At 31.3% G+C, this 19,271-nt stretch overlaps 1 protein-coding gene across 1 annotated transcript; it reads right to left on the reverse strand.

Moving 5' to 3' along the window:
- Positions 1 to 3,165: 3,165 nt before the first annotated feature.
- LOC105141776 (histidine-containing phosphotransfer protein 5-like) lies at positions 3,166 to 5,621 on the reverse strand. The gene is made up of 6 exons (XM_011049128.1): positions 5,463 to 5,621; positions 5,089 to 5,219; positions 4,863 to 4,931; positions 4,526 to 4,597; positions 3,862 to 3,934; positions 3,166 to 3,574 (listed from the first exon to the last, which is right to left on the reverse strand). The coding sequence occupies exons 1-6, from the start codon at positions 5,523 to 5,525 to the stop codon at positions 3,524 to 3,526; spliced, it is 459 nt and encodes a 152-aa protein (XP_011047430.1). The 5' UTR covers positions 5,526 to 5,621; the 3' UTR covers positions 3,166 to 3,523.
- Positions 5,622 to 19,271: the final 13,650 nt, after the last annotated feature.

The raw sequence follows: 19,271 nt of genomic DNA on the forward strand, positions 1-19,271 counted from the left end.
GATGATTTGTTGTAAAGGATAGATGATACTATGTTTGACAATCCATTTGCTAATCAACATAAATTTAACTATTCTGAGCCTAGTGACAATAAAAATGATGATATATTAGACCCAAATATGATAGTAAATATTGATGATGATAATAATATTGATGAAATCATACCTTATGTTTCTGAATTTAAAGATACCTCTAGACTTAGTTTTGTTATTTCTAATGACTGGATACTTGGTCATAGATGTATTTTATGAGAGTCTGATTTGGAGGTTAAACAAACATTTAATAATAAAAATGGATTGGTTAATATAGTAAAACAGTGGCATATTATACATTCGGTTAAATACTGAGTTCAATGGTCAAACTCTGCATTTGTTTAATTATAATGTGTGTAAGCACCTGAATGCAAAACATATTTGCATGAGGAATATAATAAAAGGTTGGATTTATTTAAGATAGGAAAGTTAAAAAGATTCTACATGTGTGTTTTGATCTTTTAAAAAAAAAACCACCATCAATTTGATGCAAATTTTATTGCTAATGTTATATCAATATTTGTTATGAATAAGCTTTTAATGATGATTGCAAACATACAAAATGAAATAAATTTGTATTATAAATATAAAATTTCATATGACAAAGCATGAGTTGCAAAATATTAGGTAATTAAATATTTTTTGGTTCACATAACGTGTTTTTTGAAAAACTATCTAGATTGTTGGTTGTAAAAGAATCAGACTCTAAAACAGTTGTTTTATCGTTAAACAAAATCATAATGATAGTATAATGATTTTTTAGAGAATTTTGTTTTTTTTTTGTTATTTGTGTATTGAAGATTTCAAGTATTATAAATCACCTAGTAGTATTGATGGCACATATTTTTATGAGCGATATGATAAGAAGTTATTGATTGCAATTGTTGTTGATGCAAATAATGAGTTATTCCGTTAGACTTTTATAATTGTTGATGAAGAAAATAATTCTAAATGGAGATGGTTTTTGCTTTAGTTAAAAACATATATTATTAGTGATAGGACATGTATATGTATAATAATAGATAAATATGCAATGTAGACATCAAGAATGGAGTAGTAAAATTTTAGCATGAACCTATAGAATACCATTACTATTGTGCTATATATTTTATTAGTAACTTCAATAAAAAATTCAAAGACTCAACTATGAAAAATAATTTAATAAGGATGTGTTACAAATCTTTAAAACATAACTTTGATTGTGGTATAAAAAAATATGTATGCTGAACTCAACATATAAAAAATGACCTGAACGAGAATCAAAAGAAAAATGAGTTTTATGTTACGATGACGGTTACTTGTATGGTATATGACAATTAATTTTTCATAATCTTTTAATTATGTTATGAAAATTGCTTATGCAATGCATATTTAAGCTCTAGCTCTAGTGCAATTATCATTTTACAAGTGTAATATTTATCGGGTCAAGTGAAGAAATAAAGCTAATAATTTTATCAGGGGGAATTTAGCCATCAACAATTTAGATTGAATTAACAACGAGTAAAGATGAGTTAAGAGATCATACTATAATGTTATTTGACTCTAAACAATATATGTTTAGGTCAATACCCTTATTAAACTAGGTATTGTAAAAGAAGTTAAATGAACAATAAGATTGAATGATAAAACATGTATATATGATAAATGACATTTCAATTTTCATGTTTACATGTTTTTGCATGTTATGCCAAAAATCACTTAAACTTCATATAATTTGTTGATAATCATTACATGATTTAGAGTTAGAAATTAATATATAACATATCTTTATGTTTATTACCAGATGAGCTAGAATGAAGTAATTACACTGAACCTCGAGTTGAAGCAGACTTATTTAGATGAAAATTTAGACGTGGTTGAAAAATGTACTTGTTTACAAAATGAATGGAAAAGAAAATTATATATATTATAGGTATAACATATGCAATAACATAAATCATAATTGAAAAACATGTCCTAGTTGACAATGTAAGCACAAGAATATAATCATTATATGATTTAGATGTTTGTCACAATATATGCCTATTGAACCTACTGACTACTTTTTTTTAACGGTTACAGGATCAACATTTATCGTATGATGTATTTGCTAGTAAGTTAAGTATATTTGCCAGCATTATAAGTATATTTATTTCCTAGCATTGTAAGTATATATGCATGTACTTTAAAATTAAATTATTATGCCGGATGAGTTCACTATTTGTCGTCCTTATAGCCTGTATTGAAAGCTAGGGCTATTCACCATGGCCAGCTCGAACAAGCATACGAATTTGAAGTTTAGTAACACAATCTACACACAACAAATACACATCCCTTAAACTTCAATTATATTTTATACATTATTTTCTCAGAGGGTCTCCATTTCCAACATCGAGACTGTTTTTTGAGGAACAACCCAAACCATAAACGTTCAAACCCATCACTCCACCAGCTCGAGATACGACCATGGGAGACTTTGATTTTTGTATGAAGTTTTCTCACACCTTCATCAGTTCTCATGCCTAACAGCATTCCTCTACTTGAGTACTCCCATAACCTATAGTCGAGCATAGTTGTTTGCATATAAACTGAACGATGTGTTTGGTATACACAGGAAGTATTTCCTGCTTGCCTTTATACTTAATGCACTTGTGGGAAAGGTTTTATGCTTTCCCAACGTCTTAATTTGCATTGCTGTTATTAAGCAGATATGCTATGCTTGTGGAAATTGGCATTAGAGCTTGGGAAAAGAATGAGAGAGCGGCCTCAAACCAGGAGATGGGAAAAGTACATTCTACACCAACAGGGCATGGAAACCAATGGGAAATTTTCTGGTTAGTTTCAAAAGCATCCATTCAGGATCTAAAAGATGCATTGATTGTTGACAGGTGAGAGGATTTTTTCTTTTGTTCAGGAGCGCATTCCTATGAACTAAAAGGAAATTTATTAGAAGGGTAGTGGTAAGTGGTAAATGCCATTGATCAAGCATTTAAACATTAACATCGTCATGTAAACAACATACATCACATGAACACACGCACTGATTATATTCACAAATCATGACCTATGCACAGTAATGACAATATTTCCAATCTGATGATTTGATCTGAACAATGATGCAATTATAATTAACATTTCAAACATCACAAATCAACCAAGTGATGATATGGTGCAGTACTATGCTGGAATGCTTAATTTTTCCATGAATTACTACATATCTACAGGAATTCATCTGCTTCATGCATTTAATGGGTTTCACATTGGGCTATTGTAAACAGTTTGATGTGACTAGAGATAACTTTGGCATTCTAGTTAGATACAACAAATTTGGACCCACTGAGAAGCGGCCGAATTTGTATGCGCTGTGGCAGAAGATATATAAAAGTCGATTCACATTTACTCTCCTATCATGTGAATTTTGAAGAACTCCAATAAGCTTGAACTTACAACTGTATCTGCAACACTAACTTTCACCTTTCTATATGTGTTGATAGAAGCGTTACATCAACATTACTTATTGCATAGCAGGAACTGAACCCCCTGCTGCCACAATCTGTCGCTCCAGCTACAGAAGCCAAAAAAGAAGAACAAAGAATGAAAACCGTTAACTTAAGATTGAAATTGATACAGAAATGTCAAAACAACTTCTAATTTTTTACAAGAAAGATGCTTGAGTGATTTTTAATCACCCAAAGGAAAGGGATTTCTAAAACAACACTCCCCATGATTCCTACATGGCACATGGGTAGACACCGGAAACTAAATCAAACTAGGGATTTTAAAATGACGTGTTGGACAACAATGGAGTTTCAACAGATGAAGTAATCTTTTTACTACACAGTTTTAACTCACCGTGAATAGAGTTTGAAGATTGGCTTTCAACTGCGTGTACTCATGACTTACTTGTTGCAGACATCTCAAACACCTGCACAAACATTCTGGGGTCAATCACAATCCTCTGCAACTGCCATAAGACTTAGGTAAAAGGCCAAAAAAAAAAAAAACTGGCCAATAAATGCCCAGCAAGATCAACATGAAGGCACTTAATATCAATCACATTAGCACATCAAGGCTCCATTTCTTCAACAGTCAATGATCTTTCAGCTTCAATGTCATGGAAGAAGTTTTTAGGACTTCATCCTAATTCTATAATCAGTCAAGGAAAGCAGGCCGACCATTCCTGAAACATGACCATCTCATGAAAACCAATTAAACTAATTGCTTAACTGGAATAGTATTCAAAATTGTCAAACTTTATATCCACGACCATTTAAATAAGTTATATAAAATTCAGGAGACCATAGGAACTCAGCTGTAAGAGTAAAAAATTATAACAAAGAAAAACCTGAATCTACACATATAATTCTTTTGCGACTTCTAACAAACCAAAACATAAATAATCAAGAATCTTATGGTAGATAAACTTTCAAGAGCAACTGGATAAAAATTATGACTTAATATTGATTGAAAGGAAAAAATAAAACATTGCAATAAAGGCGCGTGTAAGAAATCTCACCCTTCACGGTTTTGGGCTTCACAAAAAGTTTTGAAGGGAATGCAGACATTTTTAATTCTTGCGGCACCTATGCTGTTAGCCATAAAAAACAATAATATAACAAAAAAAAAAGAAGAAACAAAACCAGTAAACCAACAAATATGTAAAGTGATTCCCACAACATGACTTAATATTAATATCATCAAATTTCCAATGTTATGATTATGAGTTCCGAAATATCCCTGGCATGGTATTGCTGATTTTTGATGCAGTCATTAAACATGTCTCCTTGGAAGCGACTAAATCACTAATGAGACAATCAGATAACCTAAGATGAAATAAGGATGTGAGTGAATACCTGGAACTACTACCTTTCAGTTGATGAACGTGAGAATCCACCTGTTTGAAGTCCACAACCTCCTGTTCTCTGAAAAATGAAAAACCCAGTAAGGCAATTTTCCAGGCGAACAAGTACTTTATGCCTGCCAAGAAAGCGAGAAGCAAAGAGCTGCACAATCAACTAGAAAACGTTATGTATCTCTACATGAAATCCAAGAAACTGAAGGCATGAAAAACAAACTCACAGGGCTTTGGCCATGTTATTAACGAGCTTTTCACAATCTTCAAAGAAGAGAGACACAACCTCCATCACAAAATCAGGGCTGCTCTCATCTTGTAGCTTTTGCAACTGAGTAAACTGATCGTCCACAAAACCCTTTCTCAAAACCAACAAAACCCTTTCGTCAAAAAAAACCTCTAAAACCATTCCAAATGAAGAAACCAAATATTAACCAAGAAACGATTTCCCTTAATTCAAAAAAAGAAATAAAGACAACCTCAAAATCTTTCCTTAGTTTCACCAAACAGAAAACAAATCGTATATTTGTCTTAATCATTCAAAATCAAACAGTTTTCTCGGTTTCCGAATATTTACTGCATATAACAATTACAAACTAACCTCTCGGTAGAGAGGAGCTAGGAAATCGGCAAGCTGTCTCTGCAACTGACTCAGAACATCCATGAATTGAGTTGGATTTCAACACAGAAAAAACAAAAATTAATACACGGTATATCTTTATGGCAGGACGCTAGGACCTAGCACTAGCACTAGTCCTAGTCATAATATATATTATATACAGATTAATGTAAAGGTTGACTTGGGCTTAATTAAAATGAATTATTTTTGGAAATAATAAGGCTTGTGGAAACTAATTAATGACTTGCTCAAAATTGGGCTAATTACTATTCTAATGAGCACTAATAAGAAAATTTCTGCTTCGTTACTGCTTTGGGCTTTTTTTTTTGTATTGCAAAATCACCGGCTCCAATCAAATCATACATAGAGCATGGCCCGATGGCTGAAATTAAAAGTTCGAGCAAAGCCCGATACAGTAGCAGGGCAGGCCTGCAAACTAAAATGAATGATACGAGCCAGTCCGAAATCAAAAACCCGCTCACTAGACGCCCTCAAAAGAATTAAAACAAAAAATAAAAAGCATCAATGAAACAATGTGGTACAAGATTTATTGTACTCTGTAATAAAACAATGATTCTTTGCCTTTTGAAAGCAATTGAGTGAAAAATCATCTTTTTCGAGATCTATTAGACATTACCGAAATAATTGGGATCAAATTAGTATATACACATAGTTTTAACATAGTGTAAAGATATCGTTATTTTTTTGTTTTAATAGTAAAATGACATTTTAAACCCAGTTGAAAATACTCAGGTAGTGTATATAGTTGTATTTTGGTCATCGAAAGGTGGCTTTCAAGGCAATATTTATATCATTTTTGTGAATTTTTAATATGAATCAATTTATATTTGAATTTTATATACTTGTTGATAAATTTTACAAGATTGAACATATTTATTAAAAAATACAATATATTAAACTAAAATTTTATAAAAAAAACATTCAATATATAAAATTAGTTGAACTTGTTACTGTTTTGGTAGATTCATCATCAAAATGTTTTTTTTGGCTATTTTATACCAAATCAATTTAGACTTGTAATGGGTTAATTTTGAATAACAAAAAAAATAATTTAATTAGGCTTCTAAACTTGTGTATGGTCTTGAGCTAATAAACCCATTAAATGTTTTTTTTTTATTTATTAACTTTGTAATTGACCTAACCAACACCTATAATGGATCATTTAACCAATTATTTAAAGGGTTATATCATTTTTGTTTTAAGTTAATAATGAAAAACAAAGTTTGAATGATGTTGTTTTTCATTTTTATAATATATCTTGTTGTGTGGTTGTAATCTCCCCCCTATCCATTTAGATTCAATTCGACTATTCTTTCTTTTCTTGAATACAAAACATTATAAATAAAAAATAAATTTTTTTTTCATAAGTTTTTGTGGAATTTTGTACTTTTCTTTCTTAAATAATATTAGATTATATTTAGTTTTCATATTCACTATTGTAATCTTATATTAATTGTAGGTGATTTATGAAATTTAAGATTTGTATTTATTTATCTTATAAGCATAGTTTTTTTCATTCATTCTTGTATCCTATAATAGTATTGGAGCCCTACATGTATATATATATTCTCTTTTTATATCTCTAATGAGCTTTTGTTGTCAAATTGAACCTTTTTCTCTGCTTTCATGATGTTTCACCTCTTCTTTTTTCCCAACACCTATACAATATCGTCAGTCCATTGTAGCCAGTGATCTCGAGCTTTTTTTCAATGTCTCTTATACTGTTATCTGGTAATTGGTTTCTTGGGTCAAGACAGAATTCTGGATTGGGCTGTGCTACTGCAGGCTAAGTTCATTCTATCTCAAGTTTCGACTGCAAAATTAACAAGAGTTTAATCACATTTTCAAGAGTATAGACTAGACAGTACTCTTGGATTGGGTTGGGCTGCGCAGATTTAATCTTCATCATCATCTTCTTCTTCTTCTCTAACTTGCGATCGTAATGCATAAGAAATCAAATAGTATGAAACCTCGTGACTCTAGACTCGCCCTTCGGGAGTCGAGATTTACCAAATTTTTTTTATATAATTTTAGATTATTTTAATATGTTAATAGTAAAAATAAAAAATATATATTATTTTAATAAAAAATAATTTAAAAAATAATCATTACTATATTCTTAAACACTTTATATATATATAACACAATGGTGCGTCAGCATTAATCATTTTGTGATAGAAATATACCTTCATCGGTGGATTGGAAGAATCTACAGAATTGCGTGTCATTTATACATGAAGTTAGAAATGCTAATCTAATTCTTCTCAATTTTTATTCAAAAGTATATAATTGAACGTTTGATCCTACATGCAATCCAAAATTGTAAAAGATATGCGATTCCAGTGGGAGAATCCACTAAGCAATTCTTCCATGTTGACTTTGCTAGGAATCTCATCTTCTTCTTCCTTTTTTTCTTATGAAAATCTTGAATGCCACTTCGTGTGGGCTTCTTGGTGTCTGCCACAATCCATCCAATCCATTCGTGTCATAGGGAAAAATGGAGGCAAAAGCTAGTGGAAAGAAAATGAAAAATATTTGGATTGGATTGATGCAAAAACTTCAATGATACTTTTGGCATGCACTAGCTCTATCTTCTGAATTCTACTGTATGTTCATCATTCTTTAAAATCCCAAACCATGGACTTAAAAAACTGGAAAAGGATTTGTCGTCAGCTTTGGTTTTTTCTTTAATCTTTCCTGTCTCTTCCTCTTTCGAACTCACATGCCATGTTTAATTGGAAATAAATGGGTAGATTGCTAAACCCTCCACTAGGCTTGAGGGTGTTTAGTTCATTGTCGGCAAAGATTTTTTTTTAAAAAAATAGGTTTTTTTGTTTAAAAATATATTAAAATAATATATTTTTTAAGAAATTATTTTTGATATTAGAATATCAAAACATTCTAAAAAAATTTAAAATAAAAATAAAATTTCAAAAATTTGTAAACTTGTGGTTTTACTGCAGCTCCAAATATTAATGGGATTAACACCTTAACTCCCCTATCTTTTCTGAATCAATCATTTTCATCCCTAACCATTAAGTCACTAATTTTATGAGCCATTCGCTTAGAATAAAATGGCTGAAATACCTACATATAATTTCCTATTTAGTTACTAATTCTTCCATAATGTTTAGCCTACTCAACATTTACCACACCCCTTCGTTTTCTTATATATATCACTTTTTTTAGAAAGAAAAAAAACACACACATATATATATATTAAAATGAGCACTCAGTTATTCATGTCATAATGCATTGCATTAAGTCTTTAAATAAATGTTATTTCAAGCCATTATAAAAAAATATTAAAAAACGCATTCCATTAAAGGAGAGATAATAAAAAAAGACGAAAGAAGAGTGAAGTTTAGGGTTATTTTGGACATTAGGATGTAACCTTTCAACTCAAAATTTTGACTACGTTAACATTTAAGTAATAAATAGCAAGCTAATAAAAGGATGTAACTGTTTGAATTAGTAAAAAAAAAAAAACACAGGGATGCGAATGTAGATCAGACCAAACTTCAGGGAAGTTTTAGTAATTTACCTGAAAAAGATTGAAGGATGCAAGGCACAAAAGCTCCACTTTTATAGCCAGGCATTTGCGAAGTCTCATATTGCTTGCGCTGCAATAAAGTCACATATATCCAACTTTAATAGATCAGCATGACAAAAAATATAAAAACATAAAAAAATAAAATAAATAAAATAAAAAAAGAGGGAAAAGGAGAAAGGGCTCCTCACGTGCAAAGGAAAAGAAAGTATTTTCCAATATTCTTTTTTCACTCTCTTTTTGCTACCAGATATTTCAACTCTCAACTCTGTATGTATTGTCCAAAAGCTCCAACAACAATCATGAATTTTGGATTTGTTAATTTCCTAAGATACAAGAAAATCTGGCTTTGCTAGCTACCCAATTGTTTAAAAATCAAAGCAAGCGCACACTTTGTCTACTGTTGTTGGACCCTCTTTTTTCCCCTTGCTTTTATAGCGTGTGAAGCATCTTCACTGTCTAGACTTAAAGCTCCTTTCTGCAAAAATCCCAGCCCCCCTTCCCTCCCAAAATTAATACAAACAAGTAATCAGAAAACAAAAGGGTATCCATAAGTCAAAAGATACCACGGTTTCGATGGTTCATGTAATCTGAGGAGACAATTCGACTTGATTATAATGATTAGATAATAAGTTCATTGGATCCCATGAACTGGGTGCAGATTATGGAGATTCCAATGGAAAGACAACATTAGTTTTGGTAAGGGATCGAGACTTGTTCGTACCAGGTTCAGCTCTAGTAGTCAAAACAGAATCATATAATATCTGAACCAAATCGAGTTTAAGCGTTACCTACCTCGTTTAATCTTAGATTATGAGAAATCCGAGAATTAATCCAATCAGTCTTTGACATAATTATATGCCATTGCTTTAATGTTCGTGACACAGGAGGCTCACCCTCTACATGATCCATGCAGCCCTTAAGAATGTCCAGATTGAATGTATGTTTACTATTTATTATTAGGAATCCACATTTCTTCAAGTTTGACGTCGCGTATGGCAAGATGATATGATTCGTTAAAAACCCTAAAAGCATAATGGAGAGAAACAAGATCCCGTTTTATATATTTATTTATTATCTTACAAAATCTGATTTTATTAAAGCGGAAGCATATGGTCTGCATTATAGAATCCATCTATATAAAAAATGTAATAAATATATTTTTATATTGAAATATCTACAATTACTATTGTATATTACCTTATATATATATATATATATATATATATATATATATTGAAAAAGTTGGATAACCAATAGGTTAAGCCTCTTAATTATTCTCAATTTGATATCAGAGCTTTTTATTGTCAGAACTCTTCTTTTTCTCTCTCCCTCCCTCCCTTGCAGCCGACCTTCTCTCTTCCTCTCCTAAATGGACTCTACTGCTGCTACCACCGACTTCTCCCTCAACACCGGTGTTGTAGCCCAACCAGCCAGCCATCTACAAGCTGTTGCTGGTGGTGTCCTTCCTTCATAACAATAGCATTCACTTGTAGAACATGTCCATGACTCCTCCTCGCTAGTTTCTATCGTTCCTCTGCACATTATAAGAACACAAACTTCAGCTTTCATTGCTTTACTAAACACCCATCAAGTTGTTTTATTAAAACATATGAACACAAATTATCTCTATTGACGAATGCAGATGAAGCCCTATCTCCTTTGTCAGGGTGAGAATGTTGATGGCTTAGTGTCGTGGCCTCCGTCTTATGTTTTTGATAGTTCTGTTGGTTCTTTCTCTACAATTAGCCTTTTTTTGCTTCGTTAGAAGCAACATGATCAACTTATTTTGAGTGTATTACTCTCCTCTCTCTTTATAGATGTGTTGCATCTCGTGGTATATTGTTATACCTTGCAATGTGTTTGCCGCACTCTTGAGAAAGCTTTTGTGTCTTTGTCTAATTCTCGCATTATGCAACTTCGTGGTTCCTTTCAAGATCTTCGGCAAGGTGACTCATCAGTTAGTATATATATACAACAAGCCAAATCATTATTTGACGAATTGGCTGCTACTGGTCGCTCTATGTCCCTTATAGGCTCCAATTTATTTACATTTTGTGGCATTCGTTGTGAGTTCAAAAACTTGGAAGGAGTCATATAACCAAGACAAAACCGCTATCATATACTGATCTTCACAACCATCTTCTTACCCATGAAATTTTGCACAAAAACTGCCTTCATTCCATGGATGCCACTCCCTCTCTATCATCTTCATCTCTGCTGCCACAACCACCACTACCGCCAACACCACAACCCTTTGCTCATCTTGCTATATTTCATAACAACTTAAATTTCAGTCGTAATAGGGGTTGTTCTCATAGCAATTGGTATCCTAACAATAATCGCTAAAATCATTAGAATAGGGGCTAATCTATCGCCGATTGGAGGCCAAACAATAGGCACAACATAAGGGCTGGTAGGTGGTCTGAATAACAACATGTTTCATGCCAATTATGCTCTAATTTCGATCACACAACTCATTATTGTTCCAAGTTTCGCAGTAGTACCCAACAACCCTATACTTACCTAGTTATTGGGAATATTTTTGCTGCAACTTGTTTCCTCGACACCTGCATGAATCAATATGTCACACTTAATCTTGCAACTCTGACCGATTCTTCAACCTATCTTATTAATGATCATTTTCGTGTTGGTGATGGTAAAAGTCTTGACATATCACATATTGGACATACTACATTAAATTTTTCAAAACGTATTTTTACATTATCTAATGTTCTTCATATTACCAAACCTTTATTACTTGTTCAGAAATTCTATCGTATTAATCATGTTTATTTTGAATTTCATGCTTCCATACTTTATATCAAGGATCTCATCACCAAGGAAGTTCTCCTTTTCAGTCAGGGTAATGATGGTCTTTATGTTCTTTTCGAGTCTTCTACCACACCAATTCCTTAAGCTTTCTCGTCTCCTTGCATCTCCATGACTATCGACTTGTGGCATCGTCATTTAGGTCATCCAACCCCTCGCATTTTAAATTTTTTAGTTTCTAGAAATAAAATTATATGTATTTCTAGACACTCTTTCGGTTAGTGTCAAGTTTGTTAATTAAGCAAGTTGTCACGTCTGTCGTTGCGACCTACAAGTCACAAACTACTGCCTTACTTGATTTAATATTTAGTAATGTTTGGGGTCTCGTCCTTATATTTTCTTCTAATGGCTTCCATTACTTTGTTATATTAATCGATGCACATACGAAACATATATGTTGTTATCTGCTCGTAGCCAAATCTGATATGTTTTCCATCTTTCATCGTTTTCAAACACTTGTTAAGCGTTAATTTTTACTTAAAATTAAATATGTTCAAACTAATTGGTGGGTAAATATCATAAGTCAAATAAATTCTTTCAGACCATTGATATTTATCATCAGTTAATCTGTCCTTATACTCATAAACAAAATAGCACTGTTAAACGTCGTCATCAGCATATTGTCAAAACTAGCCTCACCTTTTTAGGCTAATGTAGTGCACTATTATGATTTTGGAACTACGCTTTTAAATCATCAGTATATCTTATTAATCGTATGCCTACTCTTGTTGTTCAAAATACATCTCCATTTGAGTGTATGTTTCATCATACTTCTAATTATAATTTTCTGTATACTTTTAGGTGTCTTTGTTTTTCCTCTTTGCATCCATACCATGCTCACATATTGAATTCTTATTCTTCTCTATATTTGTTCTTAGGATATAGCTTATCTCATCTTGGTTATCATTCTCTTGACTTAGCATCTCATCGTATTTATGTCTCCTGTTATGTCCATTTTCATGAAAATATCTTTCTTTTTATGAATTCTAAGCAAATAACACATTCAACACCACCCTCAACCTGCACACCTCTCATCCTTGAATCCTTCTAAACTCTTTCAGCCTACCACTTCATAAACCTGCCCAAACAACACCTTTGCTCTGCCCTCTATCGTACCCCAACATACCCCCCACTTGCCTATATATTCTACAACCACTTCATCACTGTCCAGCCCTGTCATACTGTCATAATTTGTTGATTTCTCCAATAATTATTATGTAGGAACAAGTTCTCCATCGACAAATGTTCATGCTTTCAAGTATGTCATTGCAAAACAACCTAATTCTGCAGTATATTTGCCGGTGTCTACTATGCAGACCAATCCCTTCATCGATTCTCCAGCTGCAGCTTTATATAGACCTCTTCTCGTGTCCTCTTTAGTAACTTTAAGATACAAACTCTTCTTCTCTATACTTAGCCGCTCATTAACATCAGATGGTCCTTCGTCGTAGACAACCTAAGACAACACTGTCTACAGTAACTATTATTATCTTTGCTGCCTCTTTTAGTTTGGTAGTTTCTCCTCCTACTCATAAACCATTTATTTTTAATGATTTTAACAGGTATGAGATGTGACATACTGCTATGTGCGAGGAAATTTAAGCCTTATACACTAACAAAACTTGGAACTTCATGTCCTTTCACCTTTTGATGAATTTTATTGGTAGTTGGTAAGTGTACAAGATTAAACGCAGAGTTGATAGCAACATTGAGAGGTATAAAGTGTGTCTAGTTGCAAGAGGGTTCACTTAGCAAGAAGGTATTGATTACTCTGAAACCTTTAGTCCTGTTATCAAACAGGCGACTGTTAAATTAGTTTTCTTCATTGCAATTTCATATGATTGGAAAATTCATTTGCTTGATATTCATAATATATTTCTTAATTACATTCTTAATAAAGAGATCTACATGAAGCAACCTTCAGGTTTTATTAATTCGACTCTTCCTTCTCATGTGTGTAGATTACATAAGTCTCTATATGGTTTAAAACAGGCTTCGCAAGCTTGGCACACTCATCTAAATAACTTTATGCAATGAGTTGGTTTTCGCGTCTCTAAGGTGGATATCTTATTATTTTTCTTTGTTGATGGTGATATTTGTTATCTTTTGGTCTATGTTGATGATATTCTGCTTATGGGTAGCAACTCTCTTTTGCTTCAAAACCTCATCTAGTTATTAAGCTTGTGACTTGGGTACTGTTTATTATTTTTTGAGTACTGATGTTTAGTCTACTGGTGTGGGTCTTATGCTACGACAATATAAATATACACTTGACATCTTCACTTGGGTTGATATGACATTTTACAAACCTGTTGATACTCCTATTTTTACATCTAAAACTATCATACTGCCCAATCCTTTATTTTCTAATGCTACATGATTTCATCAAATTATGGGTGCTCTTCAATATCTCACTTTTCCAAGACCAGATATTTGCTTTGTTGTTAATAGAGGTTATTAGTTTATGCATGCTTCTATAAATTCTCATTAGGCTGCCGTTAAACGCATTTTGCATTATCTTAAAGGTACAACAACACATGGCCTACATATTACTCATTGTTCTTCATTTGCATTACATGACTTTACAGATGCAGATTGGACAAGTAGTATTGATGATAGAAAATCTACGGGTGGTTATCTTGTATTTTTTGGTCAGATGCCAATTTCATGGAAATTAGGTAAGCAACGTACAATTACTTGCTCCTCTATTAAAGCTAAGTACAAGGCCTTATCTAATAACACTGCTAAGGTTATCTAGCTTTGGTATTTATTAATAAATCTTTAGTGTCTGTTTTTTTTTGCTCCTATCATTTGATGTGATAACTTTGATGTCACTTATTTATCTGCAAATCTTGTTTTTCATACTCGCACAAAACATATTGAGGTTAATTATTATTTTGTCTGAGATAGAGTTGCAAAGAAGATTCAGATTCATTTTATTTCCCTTCATTATCAGTTTGCCGATGTCTTTACTACAAAGAAGATTTAGATTCATTTTATTTCCTTTCATTATCAGTTTGCCGATGTCTTTACTAAGCCATTTCCTACTGCTTCATTTACTGTTTTTCATTTCAAACTTCAGGTTGATCCTCTATCTTCAACTTAAAAGAGTATATTATAGAATGTACCTATATAGAAAATATTATAGGTATACTTTTTTGTTATAATTTCCACCATTATATATATATATATATATATATATATATATATATAATGGTGGAAATTATAACAAAAAAGTATACCTATAATATTTTCTATATAGGTACATTCTATAATATACTCTTTTAAGTTGAAGATAGAGGATCAACCTGAAGTTTGAAATGAAAAACAGTAAATGAAGCAGGATGTTATGAATCGGATTTCCAAAGGATATTATTAGAGCTGAGAAATGAGAACAATTGGACTAGTAAAGTCAATACTATCTTAGTTTTAAAATAAAAAATAAAAAATAAAAAATAATAATTTATGAGATTGAAACTTAGTATTTTATGACTTACATTTTACTTTTTGTTATATATATATATGTATCATCAATTGATTTATTTATTCATGAAGTCCTAAAAATTCAACCAGCTTAGGAATAGGGCTCCCAGGTTGAAAAATCAATTAATCAATTGGTTCTAGCAACCTTATCTATTCTCCCTAGCCAAGGTAGTTGATAACTTATACTTGATGCTTGGTAGACTAAGGTCACTTATGGCTAGTACCTATTTGGTAAGTCAAGGTGGAGGTGAAGACTTTTCGATACTTAAATAAGCATCCTTTTAGAGAGAAAAAAAATACAAGAATATTCTAGAAAGAGATGTTTTGAAAATATATATGTAGTAAGGAATGAAAATTGTGAACCTTTGTTCTGAAAGTCTCATTCTCTCATGGTGTATTTATAGCTAATGAGTCTTTTTTTTTTGTGAAGAAAGAGTCTGTAGTATAATCTCACCTTGATAGTGTTTAATGTGAGATAAATATCTTTTACATCTATATTAATGTTTGATGAGAATATAGTAAGTCATTGGAGAACTTTTATACACCTAAAAGGTGTGATCTTACATTGATAGCATTTAATGAGGGATAAATATCTCTAATGAGGTGTGATCTTACACTGATAGCATTTAATGAGGGATAAATATCTCGTATATTTATATTAATATTTAATGAGAATATGGTAGGTCATTGGAGGACTTTTATATACTTAAAAGGTGTAGGAAGATTAGGGCCCAAGACCTCAAATGTAAGTAAGTTCATGGAGGCCGAGTTCTTCCTCGAGGTTAGATCTAAAAGAGGATGATCATTTATTTGGGTGTGCTAGGGGAAGATGGTCGTTATCTTGGACTTGACTTATTGCTAAGTCTATATGCCTTAGATCTGACATGTTTTTCAAATCCACATCACCTCATTCTTTTAGGCGAGTTAATAGAGGATGATCGTTCCTTTGGCCATACCCAATAGAGAATGGTCGTTACCTTGGACCTGACTAACTATCAAGTCTAAGTATCTTGGATCTTACATGTTTGACAGAGCCATGTAGTTTTAGGCACGGTTGACTGTGAAGTTCAAGTGCCTTGAGTTTAACATGTATTCCAAACCTATATTATCTCATTTTGTTGAGCATGCCAAGGGAAGATGATCATTCCTTAAGGCATGCCCAAAGAAGAATGATCATTCTATTGGGTTTACCAAGGGTTTAGCATACTACTGAGTCTAACATGCCTGAGACTTGGCACACTACCAAGCCAAATAGTATTTAGGTGTGGCTAACATTAGACACAACATGTCAGGGATTGACACACTACCAAACCTAACCATGTCTAGGTTTGGCTTAGCCCAGTCTATTGAATGCTTGACACACTACAAAAGAGGATAATCATTTTCGTAGGCGTGTTAGGATTTGACATATTACTGAGCCTAGTGTGCCTTCTACTTAGCACATTGTCAAGTCTCATCTCAAGGCATGCTGGGTATGCTCATTCTCTTGAGCGTGCCCAAAAAAAGAGAATTATAAGAGATTTTTAAATTTGTTGAAAATAGATTTATAATTTATAAACGTAGTTAATGAAAAAAAATGATGTCAAATTAAAAGCGAGGTCTATTTGTTAAAAATTATTCTCAAAAAAGCTCTTTAACATATAACTTTAATATGATTAAAAATTATAGATGAATGATAAATTAATCTTAAATAACCCTTAAATGGTATATTTGCTAAACTAAAACCCTTTATGTTTATAAGAAATGCAAGATTTTCTTATAGCTTATATAAGAATAAGTTAAAAAAAAGGGTGCTTTAAGGTATTAAAGTTTTTAGAAGAAAGAAATCTTAAGTGAAATGAACTTTGAGTTTAAAACATGAGCATATTTGATTGGACTTGAGTCTTGAATTATGAATTTTCTATAAAATAATTTTTAGACTTGTAAATTATTTTTTGACTAACCATGAATGAATTTTTAGATCCATAAATAATTTTTTCTAAACCATAAATAAATAGTTTTAAACTATCTTCTTCATTAAATTGATTTTTCTTTTATTTAAGCAAAAAAATGCTAGGCTGATTTTTTTTTATGAAGAGTAATTAAGATAGACAAATGACATAAATGAATTCTCGTAATTGAAGTTGTTAGATTACTTTTCTCTTGTTCATACTTTAGTTTTTCCATTTTTCTTTTTAATCTAAGGCTTAGGCTATGTTATATATTATAGATAAATTTTGAGTCATATTACCTAGAGTTCATGGAGCTTGCTTAGTAGTGCAACTAATGAAGGTGTTATTGTTGAAATTTTATAAGGTTGATTTTAATTATTTTGTTTGTGTCATAAGATTAGTTATAAAATTTTAAAGATAAATTATTCATCATTAACATATTTTCATTTAGTATCATTAATATTTTTTATTTAAATCAGACTATATATACTTTAACAGTAAGTGTTCTTAATAATTTAGTTTAAATATTGTGTATGCCATTTTATTCAATCATGCTTATTCATTTTTTTTAACACATTTAATTCATGTCTAGAATTATACATTCTATAATCTAAAATCTAGAAATGCAATTAATAATATTCATTTAATTTTTACATTTCTATATTAAACAATTTTTTAGTAATAACGTAATCAGTGATTTACAAACAATTCATTTCATATCAGACTATATTATTTAAATCACTAGTTTTAGAGAACACTATGAGCAGTTAGTAATTTATTGGTTTAACCAACAACTCTAGTTTTGTAGCTTAATCCAGTCATTGTCATTAGTTATTTTTTTATATTTTTTTTTAGTAACATTGTCATTAGTCATTTTTAGTAACATTGGTTGAGAGGTCGCAGGGCAGCTGAGAAATGATTATGAGCTTCACGGGGCTCTTGAAATTGGCTAGAATATTATATTTATATTTAATGGAGCTGACAGGCATGCAACTCCAAGGCTCGAACCCGTGACAGCAGAAGGCGCAAGGCGCCATTCCACCGCTGGGCCGTTGCCTTGGGTGCGTCATTAGTCATTTTTAGTAACATTGGTTGAGAGGTCGCAGGGCAGCTGAGAAATGATTATGAGCTTCACGGGGCTCTTGAAATTGGCTAGAATATTATATTTATATTTAATACGATAGATCCATCATTGTTCAAGTTCGTTAATACGATGGAACAAATGGTTGAAACTTTGATTTTCGGACCCTTGTTTTTAAGGTAAAAATATGTGAAAAAAGTTATTATTGTATTTTTTTGAAAATAAAATTATAAAGTTAAAATTTACTGTATATAATTTTTTTTTTCAAGTATGAAGATGATAAATGGGTCAACTTAATCTAATTTATCAAATTTTTATTTCGAGTTATCAATCTAGCTTGGCATGATAACAACATTTTTACTAAAATAATTTTTATTTAATTAAATGACAATATCTATCAGAAAAACAACATATATAATTTTAAAAAATTAATGATAAACTATAAAAATATTATTAATATTATAAAAAAAACTATTATACTCTTATTAAAAAACAAAGTGAAAATTAAATGATATTTAATAAAATAATATTTAAATTATTTTTAATTAATTTAATATATATATATATATATTGATATTTAAATTATTTAAATTAATTTTTAATTATATATATATATATTATGAATTGATTAATGTTTTCTTAAAAAACCTTAAATTTAAATTAAAAAAATATCACTTAATAAAAAAAACCCAAGCCTGCTTAGTATTTATTTATTTTTTCCTCTGCTCATTTTTATGCAATGCAGAGAATCACTAAATAGAATCCGGCTATCGAAGTAGTAGCTAAAAAATCAAAGAGGAGAGTTTTGCCTTAAAAATTAAAATTTTAGCCATTTTCATCTAAAAATACATCAAAAACTTAAAAAACTCAAGCCTGCTTAAGATTTATTTATT

The sequence above is a fragment of the Populus euphratica genome, unplaced genomic scaffold (genome assembly GCF_000495115.2).
Source record: "Populus euphratica unplaced genomic scaffold, PopEup_1.0 scaffold130.1, whole genome shotgun sequence".
Classification (NCBI taxonomy): domain Eukaryota; kingdom Viridiplantae; phylum Streptophyta; class Magnoliopsida; order Malpighiales; family Salicaceae; genus Populus; species Populus euphratica.

Excerpts from the sequence above, each read along its gene's own strand:
- LOC105141776 (XM_011049128.1), bottom strand. The coding sequence starts at position 5,525 with ATGGATGTTCTGAGTCAGTTGCAGAGACAGCTTGCCGATTTCCTAGCT. Across the intron at positions 4,598-4,862 it reads CTGAAAGGTAGTAGTTCCAG|CATAGGTGCCGCAAGAATTA; the intron begins GTATTCACTCAC and ends TATGGCTAACAG. Across the intron at positions 3,935-4,525 it reads GAAGCCCAAAACCGTGAAGG|GTGTTTGAGATGTCTGCAAC; the intron begins GTGAGATTTCTT and ends ATGTTTGTGCAG.